The following is a 20,776-nucleotide window of genomic DNA, read 5'->3' as shown; positions in this document are numbered from 1 at the left end:
AAAAAAAAAGGGGGGGGGGGGGGGGGGGGTTCGTGTGCAGTTGTGATCCAGGTAGTGTATGAGTCACGCAAGATGCTCATCTCCTAAGGTTCACCACCTCCACCAGCAGCAGAAAGTGTCACCCTGCCACTCTGGTGCCCACACAGGGAGAAGGTGGAGGGAGAGAAGGTGGAGGGAGGCACCGCCGCTGGATCCCGTCAATTAGACTCCCAGCCCCCCCCCCCCACACACACACACACACACACCTCTCCCACACACACACACACACACCCCATCCGCCCCTTACCCTCGACTCCCTACCCCTCCCACACACACACACACACACACACACACCATCCTCCTCTTGCTTCGGCTACCGCCGCTTGTGTTGGGCTGGATCTCACTGATTTATCGTCGGGTGCCTTTCCCGGAGGAAACCCTCCCCACGAAGGAGCGAAGAGGACCAGGAGGAAGTGTGGTGGAGGGAGGTGGGGGGCGGGAGAGAGCTCGCGATCCGCTGCTGTGGTAGTGCTGGTGCTGTTGTTGTTGGTGGTGTTGGAGGTGGTGGTGGCTGTTCGGTGCACATGACGCGCAGGAGAAAAAAGTGCGTGGGCGGATGAGGAAGTTGAGAGCTGGGATTGATGGTTCCACACCTTTTCACTGCGCTGGCACTTGATCGCGGCAGCAACGCAGCAGCAGCAGCGGCAACAGCAGCAGCAGTCCACCGGTTCCTGCGATCAGAGGTGATCCGCGCGTGGGAAAATGACAATCAAGTTTGTGGTCACCCTCTTCACACTTTTGTTCGCTGGAGGTGCTCGGTGAGTGTCATTTGCACCTTTTCTCTCTCTCTCTCTCCCTCTCTACGATCAACAGCTGAGAGCAGCGTTAAAGCTTCAAAAGTTCGACTGCTGTGAATGAAATCCCATACATGTGTGAAAGAGCCTGTGTGGTAATGCATGGTTCTTTTTTCTTTTCTTTTTTTCCTAAGGGTTTCCCTCACACACACGCACTCCAACAGAAAAAAAAAAAGGGGGGGGGGGGGGAATAAATGACAGCACCATTTACTGCTGCGCCCAAATCCACAGTCTGGGGGTCTCACAGTCATTTACAGCAGGCTCCAAGTCATCATGAATCAAACATGTTCTTTTTTTTTTCTCTTTTTTCTCTGCATCAAAGTTTTCATGACAATGTGTTTCTTTAAACATGATTAAGACCTCTCGTTCCGCTCCTCTCCTTTTCTCCTCGCCCCCTCCTCCACCCCTTCTCTCTCTCACACACACAAACAGCTCTGATTTACGGGAATATGGCGACGACGATGAGGATCATCAGGACACCACTGTCAATCAAATGCTGGTGCCCAGGTCGCACCAGGAGGACGCAACGCTCATTCTGAACAATTTGCTCAAGGAGTACGACAAGACTCTGCGCCCAGACATCGGAGGTAAGGATCAGGAGCGGTGGGGAGGAGTTGGAGGCTTTTTTGGTTGGAGGAGAAACTTTGGTGGTGCTGTCCAGGGACTGGCTCTGTGCCTGAGCTGTCCATGGTGCTGAAACTAGTAGTGCTGCTGTGAGGGTGGGAAGATGACATCCCCTTCCCCTCTCTCTCAATCATTTTAAAATTAGGTGTCTTCAGTTTGGCTGGGACAGATTTGGTGGATTTGGGTTGCTGAGATCTCTGCAAGAATTAGGGATAAAGTCCTTTTTAAGTGTTTTTATCTCCCACTAGTTATCTGAATTTTTCAGTATTTACATCATTTACATGACTAATGGTTATTTGTGTTTCTATCAGTAAATTAACAGTAAATGGAGAGGAAATAAAATGTGTCCACGTCTTGGGTTTCTGGCAAATTATCTGCAAAGCTAATTCACTTAAATGCAGTTTAATTCAAAATGCAAATAGGACCATATTCTTATGTTGGCTCTACATAAGCCAAATTTACAAAGATGTACAGTGCTGTGAAAAATTATTAAGCCACCCATCATTTCTCTATATTTTGTTAAGAGCATGGGAAATAGCTGCAGAGAAATGTGGGCAAACATGCATGGAAACACAATATAAAAGGCAAAAAGAGTTTGTTGAAGAATAATGGCAGTCAAACTAAATATTGACTTTTAATCTTGTTAGAATCATACAGGCTGAACTCTCTTCAGGAGTAGTTCTCCAGGCTTCTCGAAGGACATTCAAAGCTCTTCTTTGGATGTTTTGCCTTTTGTTTCCCTCTCTATCAGTACTGTTGAGGCCTGGGCTTTGGGGAGGCCAATCCATGCTCACTATTGTTCCATTGTGTTTTTACTATTCAGATATGCTTTTATTGCATTGTCAATGTGTTTGGGATCATTGTCATGGTGAAATATTTCCACTCAGATACTTTCCAGATCATATTTCTTGGTATATCAAAATCTTACAGTGCTTTTCATGTTTGTAATTCCATCAGTTTTGACAAGGCAACATCACTGGCTCTCAAGTCCTGTGTCAGATCTTTGCTGATTTTTTTTCTAGCTTTTTTTTAAGAATATGACTTTCAGCTACTGTTCAAATGTATGCTGTAGATAGGTTTTTAGGCCTACTTGTCCAGCTTCCAGCTTCAATTTTTTTTAAGGAAACATTGCACACCAAGCCCAGATATGCCAGTTTTTCAGTTAAGTGTCTTTTTGGAGGGTTTGGGTTTTTTTTGTTTGTAGATGCGAGTAAAGCAATGGAAACAAATTGTGTGTTTTTGCGACAGGCTGCGAGTAAGAAATTGGTCCTTTGCTAAATTGTCTGCTATGTGTAGACATAACACTGGCTCATCCGTTGATCTTTTGAGTTTGGTGCCTTTTTTATGCTTAACAAACAAAAAGATCTTGCTTAACACCGGCATGTTAGCATTAGCATTGTTAGCATAGTAGCAATGACAGTAGCATTTAGCAAAACGTAGCACACCGGTTGGCTTTAACCACTTCAGTTTGAATCAAAAGGTCATTAAATAAATCTAAGAAATAAAAAAACTAAGAAGGTAAATACGAGCACACCGTGCTAGCTTATTTGGCTGTCACTCCCAAACCACAAAGACATTTATCGCTTTCACACATGTGGTAGAATGAGTTACCCACAGCTGGCAGGCCATGCCCAGTTTGTGCTGTGTGTATGTGTGAGAGAGCGAGGGTGACGACGGGAACTCGAGTCCAAATCCTCCCTTGATTGCACCCACGTTCTCACTGCTGTGGTGCAATCAAAGCCCTGAGCTCCTTGGAGGAGAACATTCCTCTTCAGTGAGGTCTCTAATCAAATGGTTACCGGTTTGTTCCCCGGAGTCCTCTCATTGGTGGGCTGCTGGCTGGAAGGCTTTTCTGTGATGAACGTGCAATCCCGGCTTCTGTTGCTGCTGCATTTTAGAAGTCATTTGGAGAAATCAAGGCAGCCTGTCTTTATGGGCATGTGGTAGAGGAGTCAGAGGTGTGGTGGTTTCCAGTGAGGCAATTTTCACCGGGGTTTAGCACAGTGGCTCAATGTCATTAGACTGACTGCCTTTACTATATTAGCGGCACTATTCTGAATGTGAAGGCAGACATTACTCCAACTGTTTCTGCTGTGACCTTATTTTTATTTCTCTCATATTCCAATTTACGCTCGACACTTGGTAACATTCTCCTTGTGTTTCTTTTCCCTTGATTCAGAGTTTGCATTTACAATCAGCAATACAATCTGATATGTGTAGGCCATTTGGGAGCTGCTCTACTCTAATTTTGTTTTGCTTCCCACAGCTCACTGTGATATTTTCCACTTCCACTTCAATTAAATGTTGAAATAAAATGCAAGCATTTTTGACGAGCTTCCTATACAGAGGTAATTCTTGTCTGAAATATTCTGTATTTTCCTTTTAGTTTGGCCTACATTAGGATTACAGACATTTTGTACCAACAGCCATTCAAAAAGTTTTCAGAAGCTGCATACAAAGTCCTGCTGAAGCAGAACTCAAGGACATATCCACAGAATCAACACGGGAGGGGGTGTGTGCAAACGCAGGTCTTGCTGGGATGAAACCTAAGAATGGATTACTTATCAAAATGGTAGTGATTTCAAAGTGAACAAATAGTCAGTGTGTCTCTGTTGAGCTACATTTATTGCTACACTTGTGCTGTACGACAACTGAAGTCCAACTTGTGAAGTATCCGGAAAGATGTTTGCACCATTTGACTGTAACTCGACAGCTACTGGCAATCATTTTTGAATAAATTTCATGTGTAAACTGTGCAATAAAATATAGATCTAGCCATGCAATAAAAAAAAAATAAAAAAAATGTTAAAATCAAATAAACCCTGCTTTATGTCCAATGTCCAGCAGAGGGCGACTCCTTAGACTTCTATACAATTTGACTTATTTTGCAGCCAAAGAGAAAGTTTGGCTTCATTTATGACTTCAGTGAACACATTACTGTTGGGTTTGTGGTCTTAACTTAACTTATTATTTTCAATACTGATTAAGTAAATCACAGAAGCACTGTAAATAAAAAGGAGAGTAATGCAGGGTACACTTTGGAGCAACAATTCCCAAATTCCCAAAAACCAGAAAACCCCTGGGAGCCAACCCCTAAATCTTCACTCTAATCAAAATGTAAGAGACAGTGATGCATTTCCATGAAAATCTGCAATTTTTTGTTATCACAGAAGCACCTTTCAAAAGATGAACCAGATTATATGAATTTCATATATTCGGCTTCCTTCACCTTTTTGCCGTATTCCAGTTCCTCTAAACTTTGTCTTTCTGCCATTTTTTCCCTGCTCAAAAAACTCTTAATCCTCTAAATGTCATCTTCCCCACTCTGAACACTTTATCACCTTAGGAGCTCTTTCAAGGGCTAAGATACTTGGTGAATCACTTACCTATGCCAGGATTTAGTCCTGACTTTAAGAGTGAATTCTTAGTAAACATCATAATTCTGAGAATTTTCTTAGAATTTCATCTTATTAAGCCTCAGTCAGACGCTACACTCTTCACCCTCAGGTTTATACTAAAAAGCCTTGCTCATGAATTTTCAGGCTCTGGTGGGAAACACTGTATCTTCCGATCATTAATAATGTTTATTTGTCTTTCTCGGAATGCTTGAAATGATTCCCAGATATCATCAACAATTTTTTTCCTCCCTCTCTCTCGTGTTCACCAGCAGCTTGCTCGGATCGGTTCAGCCTGGTAGTTCACCTTGCGGGAAGAGGGGGTGGGTGTGTGGGGGATCACCCCCCGGCTCTGCTTCCATAATTAGGGATGAAATTTTGATGAGATCCAGTTGACAAACCTCAGTGTCGTCCATGAAATGTTAATTTCTTAGCAGGATTATGTGAAGCAGTGGAAGCACGTGTGTGTGTGTGTGTGTGTGTGTGTGTGTGTGTGCGCGCGCATGGGAAAACGTGCACAGACAACACACTTACAAACATACTTGGAGATGACGCTGAGTCAAAGACAGATCTGGGACATTTAAGTCATTGTAAAAGAGAGTGGGTTCTGTTGAGATCCGCTGCAATGAATCTCCGAGAAAACACACACACACACAGCAAAGAAAGTAAATTCACACGGATAGCAGCCACTGAAGTCGGCACTGTGAGGCTCATTTCCAAGACACACCTTGATTTTGACTAAATCAAAGTCATCCTCACACACACACACACACACATATAAAAACACTGTATTTCTGTTTGCCTCTTCTCGTCTGTAGTTGTGCTTGTTTATAAGCCGCTGGCTGTGGAACCAGAGCACATACTGTTGTTTTAAGCAAATGTGAAATTTTACTATTAATTGGCTGCTAATTTCTAAGTTGAACATTTTTGTCTCAAAGCAAGGTTCACTTCTTCAGCACAGACAATCTGCATAATACTAAATTCTTCGACAGTGAAGACAACAATTTTCCACGCCTGATCAAATCTGCTACTATTAGCTAACTAACATTGGCATTATCAGCACTGACAGTGAGAAGTGCAAAGAAATTCACCACCTGGTTACTTTGTACAGCAATATGCAAATTGAAGCACAGCGCAAAGTTATTAATAATGTTATTCTGTTTATTTTTTTCATTCACAAAAAACAGCTTTTTAAATTGATACACTATGGGTACAGTAAAGACCATACAAAGGCATGTAGAACAATATTTTATTATTATATGGTATGACAAAAAAATAGTCAAATACAATGAAACATAAAAATGTAACAATACTTTTGCCCTAATTAGATTAAAATAAGTTTTATTATGTTGAAATAAATAAATACAAATAGCCTCAAAATTCAAATCAGAAAGGAGTTTGTGTGTGCGTGCGTGTGTGTTTGTATGTGTGTGTGTAGTTGAGTGTGTATTTATATCTTTGTGGGGACCAGACATTTGAAATTTACTATACATAAGGACCAACAGCCCTTATGGGGACCAAAATCCAGGTCCCCACAAGTTTGAAAACAATTTTGAGACTCAAACAGGTTTAGGGTAAGGGTTAGGCATTCATTTTTCATGGTTAGGGTTAGGGGCTAGGGAAAGGATTACTTCAATTAGAGGTCCCCACAAGATATGAATACGCAACATGTGTGTGTGTGTGTGTGTGTATTATAATCCTAAAACTATGTGAAATGCTCAGTGCTTTCAGTCAGGCTTTGACTAATGAAGCTTTTGTCCCTTATGCTTCAGATTTTAACTAATCTATTTTCTATAAATTCTCTGAAATTCAAAGACATTTGAGATATTTTACTTTAGAATGGATAAATAGGTTTCAACACAGTGAAAATCAAAAAATCCAAGAGACTACAGTGTAACAGGGTTGTTAACTTAGTGTCTCTGTTTCTTTTTCTCCTGTCACATCCAGTCTTGTGAAGTGAGCAGCGAGTCTAATCTTCATATAAAGTGGGTGACTGGTCCACTTGAGAAGGGAAAAGCTACCCACATATCCTCCGAGCAGAGCAAGTGTTGAGTCTCACCTTAAGCGATAAGAAGCAGTTCCCCTTAGATGAAGATGAGATGCTTTTGTGTCCCTATTGTGTCACTTTCCTTTTGGATTCAGAGTGTGATCACTGTGTGAGATCTGGGTGATCCTCATGTACTGTGCAAAGATGCAAAGATGCATTGGTGTATGTGTCAGTGTTTGCGTCTGTGGAATCGAGGACAAAGAGGGCTGGAGTGGAAGGCTTTGTATGCTGCGAGGGCTCTTCAGCCACTCACATTTAAAGTTTGGAAGCCAGGATGATTCAAGGAACTCAATTAAACTTGGGTCTGAGGCGCATTCTAAAAATACAAAGGGCCAACAAATTAAAAGCTTCATTTAAGACAGATTCAAGTTTTATTTTGACTCCAACAAATATCACCCTGCTGTCATTAATACTCAGCAGAGCACCAAATGGGACTGAAAATACCTCTTAACTGATGCATCACTTCCTTCTGCTAAAAACTACAGTGCATTAGTTTGATTTATGTCACACCAGTTCAACACAACAGTCTATATATTGCAAAGTAAATACACTACAGAAAGACAGTCCCAGTAATCTGATGATCTCTAGTAGTAAGCACTCGGAGACAGTGGGGATAAAGAACTCACAGCAGAAACAGGCTCATGGATGGACAGACATCTATTGCGGGGTGAAAGGAAAAAAAACAGAAAAGAGAGATAGATGCATAGTGAAATCACAAATAACAACAACGACCACCAACAAGCTACAGAAGAAAGGGGGCATATCTTTTGTTTTGTTTTAATGATATTAATGTTCATCCATTCTCTTCTTCTGTGCAGTCTTTCTTCTGCTTCTCTGCATAGGCAGAGAAGCCCATGCCTCCCCCTCACCAACCACCTCCTCCAGTTCACCCACTTGAACACCAGGCCCGCTGAGAGATTTCTCCAGCATGTCCTGGATCTACCCTGGGGCCTCTTCCTGGTGGGATATGCCCAGAACACCTTCACCCAGGAGGGACTCAAGAGCCAACCTGTTAGATGGCCGAACCACCTCAGCTGTCTCCTTTCAATGTGGTTGAGTAGTGGAGCTGCTCTGAGCCTTTCCTGAAGGGCTGAACCCCTCACCCCATCTCAAAGGAAGAGACACCCTTTGGAGAAAACTCACTTGTATCTGCGATCTCATTCTTTCGGTCACTACTCAGAGTTCGTGACAGTAGGTGAGTGTAGGGAAGTAAATTGACTAGTAAACCGAAAGCTTTACTATATAATATTTTGCTTTAAGAATATATAAAAGTTTTTTTTTTTAGTTTTTATTTTTATTTATTTTTTTTGGCCTGTCCCATTTGGTTCTTTAGCCGTCAGAATTGTTGTCTGAAGACGAACAAGGATACCCAATGGATTTACTTTGCCAAATGGATCATCACGGCCTTGCCATATTGGTCCATTTGATCAATCTTTGTTGTTATTAATTATTATGTTATTAGGTGGAGTGTAAGACCTGACCTGACATATAGACACAGACAAACAGGCACACACAGACACAAACATGCATTCCCACCCTCATGCACACATATACAAATACTCAGCACTCACCCAACGTAGGGATAGACATACATGGACACTGTACACACAATCACACTCCCCAAACAAACTCTATACCCCGGGTCCAGGTACCCTCGCCCCTGGAGGGGGAAATTGCACCTAGACCCAGGAGATGTTACCCTTTCCCCCGGGGTGGAGGCAAGCAGACTGCTCCAGATCCCAATCGGACGGCCAACCCCTCCTCCCAGCCCCCCCGCCCCGATGGCTAGTAGAGAACGGGGGTGTGTTAAGACCCCATACCTCCCTCCTCATGTGTAGTGTTGCTGCGTGTTGTTCTAAGGTGCATTTAAAACACGGGAGAGCATGATGCTGCTGCCAGAGAGCAGCAGGTGTTAGCACGGCCCCTCCCCAGAACCCTCAATGTCTACATGGATTTAAAATTGAGAGGTGGGCACCGGCGCCAGAGGTGGGGTTAAATACACAGACAGTCCACTGGACGCCGTTAACGTGCCCACCCTCAAGGCCCTATATGTATGTGTTATGAGAGTGTGAGTAATGTGGATGTCTAAATTGTGGAATACAATTGAGGCACAGGTGGCCAGAAGGGGACAGAGGGGGGGAATGCCTCCCCTGCACCCTGGTGACACACCCGCACCCCAAGGCCCTACTTGTGTGGGTGGGTGTGTTGGAGCGGGAAGAGGGAGGCAGCCGGGGATGGGGAGGAAAAGAAGGGAGGAGCAAGATGCCCCTCCCTAGGGCCAGCTTCCCCGCTGACCCCAGTAGACGCCCCCATCCTTCGGCACCCACCAAAGCAAGGGAGCCCAGGCCCATCCAGACCGGGGCCTATGGCAGCAGGACCGCCCAGCCCCACAAGACCCGGGGCAACCCACCCGACCCCACCGCAGAGGCGACTTTTGTTGTGATTGGGAGCTATATAAATAAAATTGAATTGAATTGAATTGAATTGAAACTGTACCCACCCTAACATTCCATCATCTCCCAGACTGCACAAGACAGTAGACACCCAGGTTAAGTTTATTCTCCACCTCTCCTATGACTCTCCCCCACCAGAGTGCAGAGTGGACTCCTGCAAGGATGGAACAAACTCCCTGTCAATTGAAGAGCCCCCTAGTTAGGCCGATGCGCCAGAGGCCCCCTGTGCCAGGGCTGAGGACCGTTTTCTTGGCAATGCATAGGGCAGTAAAAACCATGTGGACTGTATTAGTTTCTGTAGTGACATCATCCAATTTGCCCAACAAATTAAATGTTGTTAAATGGAATTTTACATTTGAAACACTTTGATAAGTCTTCACATATCCCGCACCAAAACTTCTGCACTGGTGGACAGAACCAAAGAGCGTCGATGTAATTATCTGGTGTATTGCCTTGACAGTGTGAGCAGTTGTTGGCGGATGTAAAACCCATTTGGAACATCCGATGACCTAGTGCATTCTATGTAGTATTTTGTATTGTATTAATTGCAGACTGGGATTTCTAATCAATTTAAAGGTTTTTAAGCATATCTGAGACCAGAAGTTTTGGTCTAAGCTGACTGACAAATCTGCTTCCCACTTTGCAATAGGAAGGGATATTGATTCATCTATTCTAGAAAGTGTTCTGTATATTTTAGACAATAATTTAGGGGATTTAAGAGTAAGAAAATGTACCGTGCTTGGTGGTGTTTGCAATTCAACTTGACTGAGGTATAAAAGTTATTATTAAGAAAAGACTCCTCTTATGCCACACTTTGACTATATATAATTTGTGTCTTCATAACATTACAGAGTTAGAAAATCTTGCCTTTTCTTGCCTACAAAACTACAGTTCTAACTAGTCAGGCTTGCTGTCTTTGGCAACATATATTATGTCATTTGGAGGCACTAGCTAGCAACTGCCTGGTGAAGAATGCAAGAAGCAGTGTGTATGATACTGGTTGCCTTTTGTCCTTTCACAGTTCCAACTTATTAGACCGGCCACATTATCTTCTTTCCTATCCATCTGACTAGGATCCCTCCTGGTCGCTATGGGAGGAGGCTCCAGGGCAGACCCAGGACACGTTGGAGAGATTACATCTCTTGGTTGGCTTGAAAACCTCTTAACAGATGGGTCGAATGGTCATAATAAAAGACCCCCATAAATCAGTCTTTCTGTTGGACTGACAAGACATGTCAGAGGTGAAGCATCTTTTTTCACCTATTCCCAACGAAGAGCAGCACTGTCTCCCCGGTCAAACCTGGGTGCAATATGAAACCACAAACTGCACTATAGACAGTTTTTGATATGGCAGTCTGATTTGGGCCAATCAGACTGTTTCTTACAATTTCTGTGTCATGTGTTGCATTGTGCAATTGCTTGTCTGAACTAGCAGTGGCACTTTTAAGCAAAAGGTCATGGAAACAAACTGAAGATGGGCGATGGGGTGGGTGGACACGTATGTTGTGACAGGTTGGGTGTTGGGGGTGATGTGCAGACTTATGAAATGTCTTCGATGTCGGCACATTTCATTTTGTAACAATTTTTCAACCAAAGACAGACATTAAGCCAGTTATTCAACACTGAAATGTTTGTTGTGTTATGATGAGATAAAACAGTCCCCGAGAAGACCAATAGCCCGTTGTCAACGGGGTGGATATTGATGTAGTCTGAACATGGTATTAGCAAGTCCAGTAATGATGTCCAGCATAAATTCACACTGGGCATCAAACAAATTGGAACCATTTTTCAATCAAAAGTCAACGTCATGAACGGGTGTTCGAGCAACCATTGATTGTGCTGTGCTCCAAATCATACAGACACAAAATGTCTGATTTGATCAGCACAAAATGAAGACAGTTTCTGCAAGTTAATTCCTTGATTTTTTTTTTCTTTTCAGAAACAATAAAATAACCTTATGCTATCATGCTGTTTGTCTCGCTTACATAAAATGTACAGTTCAGTTTCAGCCTGGATGCAGCTGAATATTGCCAGGTAGCTAATTCAGTTTCAGCTTGTGTGTGATCGCAGGCAGTAACTGTGACTGAAGGCTGTAATTGTCTATAGCTAACAAGCTATTGATCTACACTGACTGACCAGGTCGCTGCAATCATATCTGCCATTATTGCCTCCCCGAATATGTCTGGCGCTTACAATTAAGTCAGTGGGTGGCGGTGGAAAGTGAAAGACTGCCTGCGCATATGAATGGGAAGGTGCTGTGCATGTGTGTGTAGTTTTATTCATCTACACTCATTTGTGGCCACTGATATGGCTTTCCCTACACAGAAATATTATGCACATGAGTTAAACATGTATGTGTCTGTGTTTGTGCACGTTCTTCTGAAGTCTACAGAGAGAGACACTTCAGAAGGATTCAGATAAAAGGCAGGTGTGTCAGAAATAGAAACTGAAGCTGCTCAGATATTGTTGGTTTGCAGCTGTTTCCTGTCTCTTTTTCTTCTATTTCCATCTGTTTTTCTTCGTCTTCATTCAGCCCCCCCCCCACCACCACCACCACCACCACACACACACACACACACTCCTTTGTCCACTGCTACCTATGTGTATCAATAATGACGCTCAAAATTTCAGAGTTGTCGAAATTCAGGCAAAAGTTTGACCTGCTTTACATGTGTATTAAAAATGTCATAGACCCATTTCAATCACTTCAGGGCAAAGCGTGCAGAGCAGAGGATGGGATGTAGGCGCTGCGACATTTGCTCAATTCTACTCATATTCTTGTGCATTATACGTAAGCAGGCCTGCATTTTTGCCTTGTTTGATGAATGATTTAGGTGTATCCAGTTTCCGTTATTAAAGCATGAAACGAGTGGAAATCAAATTTGAGAAAACTTAACATTATTTGCAAAGGAAGTTCAGACTGTGTTTATATATTCTTTTCTGTACCACTGGGCCCAAAATAGCAAGGAGGTGTTTGTTTTGTTCCCAAGCGCTGTGATTTCACATTGATGTGCAGCTTTAACTGAGGGGGGGAAAAGTGAGTAGAAAGAAAGTGTTGTTAACTATCTGTGATGAAAGGGGCGCTTTCCGGCTCTGAAAGGATACAAAGGGATGTGCTAGCACTACTTCACAAGTAATCCACGTGCTCAAGTACGAAAAGAGCTAAATGTTGAGAAGATGAATTGACCCGTCCACTTTCTGTTGGGACTGAAATGTCTCAGCAGGAGTGCACTCATTAAGGTAGTGCCATTGAAACTCTTTAATATATAGTGTGTGGCCCAAACACAGAGCGAGCTGCCTCCTTTTCTTTGCCACTTCCAGTATTGCAAGGAAGAACGTAGGCTAGAGACTCTTTGATATCAAATGATAAATGGTTGAGCCGACTGTAATTAGTGGCCATTAGTGGATGTATATCATCTGCACAGTTATTTAGTCATTACAGTTGCCTGACTCATTTTTACTTTTCCCCTCAGGCTGTGTACTTCTACTAAATCGTTCAATGTGTTTTTATATGCATAACACAGCTCATCTGTCTCTCCTCCAGTCTTCACTGTGCCCATCCCTAACATATGCACCTGAAACAAAAAGTTGAGGAAATAAACTAATGTCTTTGCAAACACACAGTGGCATTAAGCTCTAATTTAAAATCAAACCAGCAGACTGAAACATAGGGCAGGAAAGTTGGCATGAAACTGTATGTGCAACTGTTTGGCATGGCTTGGTTATGTACTGAAAATAATAATATTAACGATAATAACTGAGTGCATCCATTGGTACAGACTTAGTCTGAAGTTATTAGTGAAACTGGGCCGGCATGTTAGGATGCTAGCATTAACTACAAAAACTGATCATTGCCCAAGCATTACTTTGAGCAATTGCAAATAGTTGCAGCAATTGCAAGGTGACTGCACAGGTCCCCATGTAGGTAGGAGGAAACCTGTCTCCAAACAGTCAAAGTCCAACTCAGACTGACCTCAATCACCCTAATTTATAAAGACACCCCTTGTAATTTATAAAGACAGACAAATGCCCTCAAGTTGCAATCAGTCTGGTCAGTCTGTGATGATGAGTCAAACTTTACTGTGATGCATCTCTTTGCAATAGAACACACAACTCAGCTGACTGCCAAATGGATGAATCCTGGTTGTATTCCTAAATAAAAATAATGTTTTTAATAACTTTCTCATTTTGCAGTTAAATGGTCTTCCTGCTGAAACTATTCTGGCTGGACTAATTTCTGTGTACGCAGATTTGCAATTGATTTGTGACTTTTGATGACTTTGTGACAATAATCAGCATATTGTCACAAACTGATTGTGTGTATTTGCCAGTTTTACCTCATCTGCCAACTGAAAGCAAATTGACAGCACTGATTTCATCTTGTTGCCGTTTTATCACCATCTTGACGCACCAAAGTTGCTTTGAAGACAATAACTGACTGCAAATGTTCACAGACCTGGTCCCTGTCTTTAAAGCCACGATTTCAGGCAACAAGTTAATTCCATACATTCACAATAATTCGTGTCATAATCTCTCACCGCCGTTTTCTCCTGTGTCACCCCTGTGTGGCTGTAGCACTAAGGCCACACTTATTGTGATTCTCATGCAAAACTGTGAATCACACCAGGGGCCAGACACATGTAGTTTATTGAAGTGCTTTAATTTAGTTCATCCTAAACCACCTTTTCTTGTACAACTTATTCCATATATAGGTTTTTAAAAGCCTTTATAAGATTTAGCCTTTTTTGTGTGTTTTTATAAGACAACTCAAATGTTTCCAGTAATATGACAGCCACCTATCAGTCAGTGTAATTGTGTTACGTTAGGTAGCAGTGAGTACTGTTACTATACAATCTCAAGGTGAATATTGTAATTACCATCTTAAAACAATGTCATTACTCATTACTTTTCTCTTGCATAACACTAATGGCGAGTGACTACCCGCTCTTAGTCAGCATCAGCAAGATGACAGCTTTCTTCTTTTACAGTGAGTCGAGCTGCAATCTGTACTATTGGTGATAAAACTGTGATAATCGTTAACACTAACAATCATGAGTAAGTAATGATGAAACAAACAACCTGAGCAACTGAACTGAACAACATGGGATGATCATTGAACTATTTGAATATGACAGAATACAGAATATTGTTGCTCGTTAATCTATTTTCAGTTTATAGACTCTCTGTTCCTTATTTAGAACTTCACATCTTTTCTGTTGTGCGACATAAAGCAGAAATGGTCAAATGACCAATGAATACAAAGCTACTTTATACTTGGTAAAGATCTTACCTGGTCTACAGGCCTTTTTCTGACATGAGTACTAGACTAAGATCATGGTAAACATCATATATGCTAACACCTTCAGCTGGCACTATTTAGAAGTGACTTTGAGTGAAGTGACAGTGGCGGAGTAGAAGAAAGAAAGTCAATAATGATCGACAAAGCACTATATTACACCTATAAATTATATCTATCCAATTACATAGAGGATAAATGAGCACTGTCCCTGTTTCACTTAAACACTAAAAAAAAATGAATGAAAGAAAAATCTTTTTTTTTTTTAATGTATTGACGCTGACTTGAGCTCTCCGGTAGACAAACCAAAGCCCTGTTTCTTCACTACAATCCTTGTGGACATTATGACCTATTGGTTTTTGGTTACTCTTCATTCTAACTAGGACAACATCAATCCTTCAGGCACCAAAACATGTATACTTGTCGGTTGCAGTAGGAGGAATGAACGAGTGAACCTTTAAAGTAGAAAGCTAAAGGTCATGCAATGCTGAGAGAAACTGCAAAAAAAAAAAAAAAATGCTACAGGACTCAGTTATGGTAAATGCTAAAGTTTATAACAGTACAATTACGAAAAGACCAACGGGCTGCCAAAAGAAGGAATCTTCTCTCTAAGAAGAACATGTCAGTACAGCTTTGGTTTGCAAAGTTGCATCTAAACAATTAGTAAGACTACTGGACAGAGAAAACAAAATTGGAGATGTTTGGCCATAATGGACACCACCATGTTTGATGAAAACCAAACACTGTATATCAGCACAAACACTTCATACCAACTATGAAGAGCAGTGGTGGAAGGGAGATGCTTGGACTTGTTTTGCAGTAACAGGACCTGAGCACATTGTAGTCATTGAGTTGACCATGAATTTCTTTGTATATTAAAGTGTTCTAGAGTCAAATGTGAGGCTATCTGTCCCATAGCTAACACTCGGCTGTCATTGGGTCCCAGAACAAGACAATGATCCCAAGTTCAGCAGGAAATCTGCGACAGAATGGCTGAAAATGAAAAGACTCAAAGACCCAGCCAAAGTTTAGACTTCAACTGACTAAAACACTGTGGGAGAGCTTATGAGAGCTGTGTGTACATGACCTGAAGAAATGTCATTTATGATTCCTCCACAAGAATATGAGAGACTGATAAAGTCAAACAGAAAGAAGTTATTCTAAGTTATGGCTGTTAAAGGTGGTTCTACAAGCTACTGAATCACGGGGTGTACTTCGTTTTTCAAACACAGTTTCTACATTTGGGCTTAGTTGAATAAAAATGACATGCTGTAATATCTCAGGTTGTATTCAAAATATTTTAGTGCCTGCTAGTGACAAGATGACTTTTATCATGACCTGATATGGGAAACCGTGAGAACCGAAAGAGGATGTGCTTTTGTTTTTCATAACTCTTATTATGGCTAAAATATATATTCAAAAATATTGGAAATTCACAAGTTTCTCAATTTTTGTCCAAAATATTAACATCTCAAATATATCTGAAAAGCCTGATCTAAACATATATGAGCAGACCATGGCAACAATCCACCAACGAGCTCTGACCCTTTACATAGACTCTCTATAACAGCATATACATGACTTATTACATTCCTTTAAATGTTTTGGGTTTTTTTTATTTTTATTTTTTTAGCTTTGTGTCAGTTTGACATTATACAAGTCTCAGCACTCAAAGTGTTTTTGTGACTGACTGTTTCAGATCTTGGAAACAGTGACATAATGTTCTGAAAAACTCTATGTGGTCCTATTTGGTAATTGACAATTTTCCTATTGAAATGCTTTTTAACATCATTACATTCAAATCATTAGATACAGTTGATGAATTTGCTTAATATTTTCCTAACAGGCTATAATTTTCATCACTGTAGCTACTCTGTTGGAACAAACTAATCTGGAGAGAAATGGAAAATGTACTAATAGGTTTACCAATTACAATTAAATGAAACTGCTGCTTGAACCTCAACATCCACCAGGTCAGCAGTTACATGGATAGATTTAGCAGGGGTGCAAGGTTCAGTTCACATCAATACATTTGTAATGATTTTTTACTTATTTAACATACCCGAGGATAAATCATACACCAAGCATACTGTAAGGTCAAATTGCAAGAGAATTGATTTGAAAGATAACATCTTTCTCAGTGTAGTTTCTGAAAGTATGCTTGTTTTGCATGAAACTCAAATAGATCCTAACCTTAATAATCTTGTCTTACCAGTGAGCTGCTTAAGGTTAAGAGGTTAAACAGCAGGAGCACCAGTTTAACCTTGCATCAGTGGGGCTCAGGAGTAAGAGTGGGTCGTCTACCAGTTACAGGTTGGTGGTTTGATCCCCACTCCACCTGTCAATGGTGGAACGTGGCTTGTAGTAAAAAAAAACTACAACATAACTCTTGGGTTTGCTGTAGAAGGCAACATCAGGGTAGAAAGCAATAAATTACGTTAGCAATAATATTTCACTACCGAAGTTAATAGTAGTGAGACCAAAAAAGTGGACCAGCTCTGAGGTCTTTACACTGGCTGCTTGTCCGTCAGAGGATAGACTTTAAAGTTCTGATGCTGGTCTATAAAGCTCTGAATGGTTTAGGACCAAATTACATCAGTGACCTCCTGACCCAGTATGAACCTTCCAGATCCCTCAGGTCATCTGGATCCTGTTTTTTATCAGTTCCCAGAGTCAGAACCAGACATGGAGAAGCTGCATTCAGCTTTTATGCTCCATATATCTGGAACAAAACTCCCAGAAAGCCTCAGATCAGCGTAAACACTCAGTTTATTTAAATCCAGGTTGAAGACTCACCTATTCTCAGCTGCATTTGAATAAAACACCAAATCCACACTTTTACGCTTAAATTTCAAAACTTACATTTTAACTACTGATTTTATCTACTGTTTTTTAAATCAATTTTAAATCATGCTTTTTATTTGCTTTTGTTTTTTAATGTCTCTGTAAAGCACTTTGAATCACCTTGTTGTTGAATTGTGCTATATAAATAAACTTGCCTTTCCTTACATTAAACTGGTCAATCTACTTACCTCATGGTGTTAACTAAAAAGTCCTGACATGGAACATGGATGGAGAACTTCTGGGGGTTTTCTGTTATGATTTGCAGATGGATGTCTTATAAGGTGGGACCTCCATAGATCACGACTTTTTCACTTTGTTATGATCATTGGGTTTTTTTGCACTGGTGTAATGAGTGGTGGCGTGATAGCGAGTGGTGTACTCTTCCATTATTACATAACAATATCTGATTTTCGGATTGCTGGCATGTCTAAGCACAAGTTAATCACTTCAGTTTGTTTCACCCTGTCATAGAGATAATGTTTTTGGTAGCACAAGTACTCCTAAAACCTTTGTAGTGTTGTAGAGTGGGGTCATTTAAACAATACATTATAATTTGGCTTACATCCACCAAGGTCTGATGACTTATTGGTCGAAAATTGACAAAAACCTTTATAACCCTTGTAGAAACTCTTAATCTTACAAGTGTGGTGTGTATTGTCAACATTTATAAGGTACTGTATAAAGATTTTAAATATCATGTCACATCTGACCCCTGATTTCTCCTTACAGGTCAGTGGATTTATCTGAAGATCAAAGTGATAATACTGTCATATAGAGCTATTTAAAACTGTTTTGCTGCCATTAATTGTATTAAAACAGCGGTCCCCAACCCCTGGGTCATGGTACCGGTCCGTGAGTCATTTGGCACCAGGCTGGTTATTAAGTCAATATCGATTATCCATCGTCTACTCTGACATACTGTTCATATACAAAATAGTATTCCCTTAAAAGTAAAAGTAAATACTGCCCGGAGAGTGAGCTGCCTTGGTTTGAGGTTGGTGCTCTTTGAGTGCTTCTTGCTGTGGAATGAAATGAGGGAGACAACAAGGGGAAGGCCTTGGAAAAGGTGGAGCCCACGATATGCATGAACTCTAGGAATTTTTGGGGCTACCATAACAACCAGTGGGTGATATCACAATTTACTGTATTCATATTGCAAAACCATCAAGACGAAGTTGACATTTCCCCTAACCTTGTCACCAGCAAATCAGATGTCGTAGTGATGGAGTTAGTGTTGTGTTGTACCATGCCAGAGTTACGATTGTGAGCATATTGGTATGCTGATGTTAGGATTAATCTCAAAGCACAGCTGTACCCGCGGCGTCACAGCTGCTAGCATGCCTTGGCAAACAGCCGATGCAAACAAGTTTAGAACTGCAGTATCCTTAAAATCCAGTTTTATAAAGCATGCAAGGGAGGCAAAAACAAAAACAAAAAAACAGCAATGTAAGCTGTCACCAGCAGGAGACAAAGGGTTGTGTAACACTTTTAATCTTTGAATGCTAGAAGGGTTGTGCTATCCAGAGGGCCATTGGGCAAACAGGGTGATAACTGTAGCCCTGCTTTGTCAGTGGCTTAATCATATGTAACATTTTAACAGCTGCTTTATTGAATTCCCGCACAAAATTGCAGCGTTTCTAATAGTTACTCTTTGCACCCCTGGCTCAGATCTTTGTTGGCTTTGAGGCCAACTTGGCCCTTGCAGGCCTCTTCTGCTTGATCTTCACAGAGCTGACATTTGGCACAGCGGTAACACCTCACCAGCTGAAAGGACAATTCTCACACAAGCCTCCTCGATGGGCTATTTCAAGCCCAGTGACATTTCATTAGATGAAGAGGAGTTTAGAGTCCTGGCAAATGCTTCTCCTCACATCTCAGGTAGCCAGGCTAGTCGAACCGACAGTAACCTGTGGGAGGGTGGTACGCCAGTTTCACAGACATGCCAGTGTGAGCACGAGTCGCACACGTGTGGAAATGGCAGAAGCGAATGTGTACACACTTGCAGACTCACACACAAGCTGGTGGATGTAACCTTTTATGGGCTCTGTAATGCAAATGTCTCTTGCCCTGTGTGTGTGTGTGTGTTTGGGAGGCTTAATATCTGAGTATAAATCATTCTTTTCTTGAGTTTTGCACTCCAGTTTGTTTGCAGTGTCTTTTTAAAGAGTACTCAACTTGTTATTCTTTGGGACAAGGAAGGTGGTTCTCAAGCTGAATCTTAGTTTGAGGTACACTTGGGTGAAAGGTCTGTAACACCTGATGCTCACCAAAAAGACAAATCTTCTCATCATTGCCCCAGTCATGTGGTAAATATCCAGAAACAGACTCCCTCATCTGTTTTGGGGGGATTAGGATGTGCTGGCGCAGTGGCTTAAGAATCCCACATAACACCAAAAAATCAGCACGCAATAAGCATATGCATATGCCAAAGATGGACTTCTGGGTCTGAAAAGTGAAGCCAAAAGTTTAAACCTGCATTCTTTCTAATGATCAGTAGGGGGCAACCTTTCTGGTAGTTTTATTTTCTATGAGGAAACTACCTTCATCTTTGCTCAGTAAATACTTTCCTGATGAATTCATGATCTCTATTCTACGTTTAATTTCTACTGAATAGAAGGTGCTGTTTGTTTCATAACTTATTGTATCTATTAAGTCAAAATAGAAGATGCAGAGTTTGCATTAGGGTGGACCTAGCTTATGATTCACAACCCCCTACCACCTTTCATCATCACACCTTGGTTTCCAAACATTAGGACAAGCTGAAGGCTTCATTACCGGACTCAATGATATCACAGTAGTCAAGTATTTTATATCCAGTCTATGCTAAATCTCCATCCTGTCTCGTGATTGGTTGGAAGGGCTTAGACTGGAAGGGACGAAAGCTGTCGGAGGACGGTTGTTGTATTTTCCAATTCTGAACTTTTTTTTTGGATTTTATATTTAAAATAGCTTCAAGCAGATGAGTTCCATGTATACTGTGTATTAAAAAAGGACCTAGCTGTCATGATGTCACCCACTGACTTTTGTTTCACCATTTAAAGCCTCATAGTGGCTGCTGGAGTGTTAATATTTTGGCAGCAAAGTTACAAACCAAGGGATATTTGGGTCAGTTTAGTCAGAAACGCCATTAATTGGTCGTTTTCTCTTTGAAAATTGACCCAAGGTTAAATTGTTAAAATTGTCATTTTGAGGTCGTTAGCACTGTTGCCGTCTAGAAAGAAGGTCCTGTGTTTCAATCCACCATCTAGTCGAAACCTTTCTGTGAGGAGTTTCCCCATGTTTGT

The 20,776-nt window shown here is 41.3% G+C and overlaps 1 protein-coding gene across 3 annotated transcripts in view; it reads left to right on the top strand.

Moving 5' to 3' along the window:
* Positions 1–248: 248 nt before the first annotated feature.
* LOC146492035 (gamma-aminobutyric acid receptor subunit gamma-3-like) overlaps positions 249–20,776 on the top strand; it is a 174,225-nt gene continuing 153,697 nt past the window's right edge. For 2 of the 3 annotated variants that reach the window (XM_085152663.1, XM_085152665.1), the window contains exons 1-2: positions 249–797; positions 1,266–1,420. In XM_085152663.1, coding sequence (XP_085008789.1) covers positions 742–797; positions 1,266–1,420 — 211 coding nt within the window. In that variant the 5' untranslated portion in view covers positions 249–741. The remainder of the gene's footprint in view (positions 798–1,265; positions 1,421–20,776) is intronic. The other variant, XM_085152664.1, reaches the window with a different exon arrangement.

The sequence above is a fragment of the Neolamprologus multifasciatus genome, chromosome 23 (assembly GCF_963576455.1).
Source record: "Neolamprologus multifasciatus chromosome 23, fNeoMul1.2, whole genome shotgun sequence".
NCBI lineage: Eukaryota > Metazoa > Chordata > Actinopteri > Cichliformes > Cichlidae > Neolamprologus > Neolamprologus multifasciatus.
The sequence above is the reverse complement of the archived record's forward strand: the minus strand, read 5'-3'. Positions and strand labels throughout refer to the sequence as shown.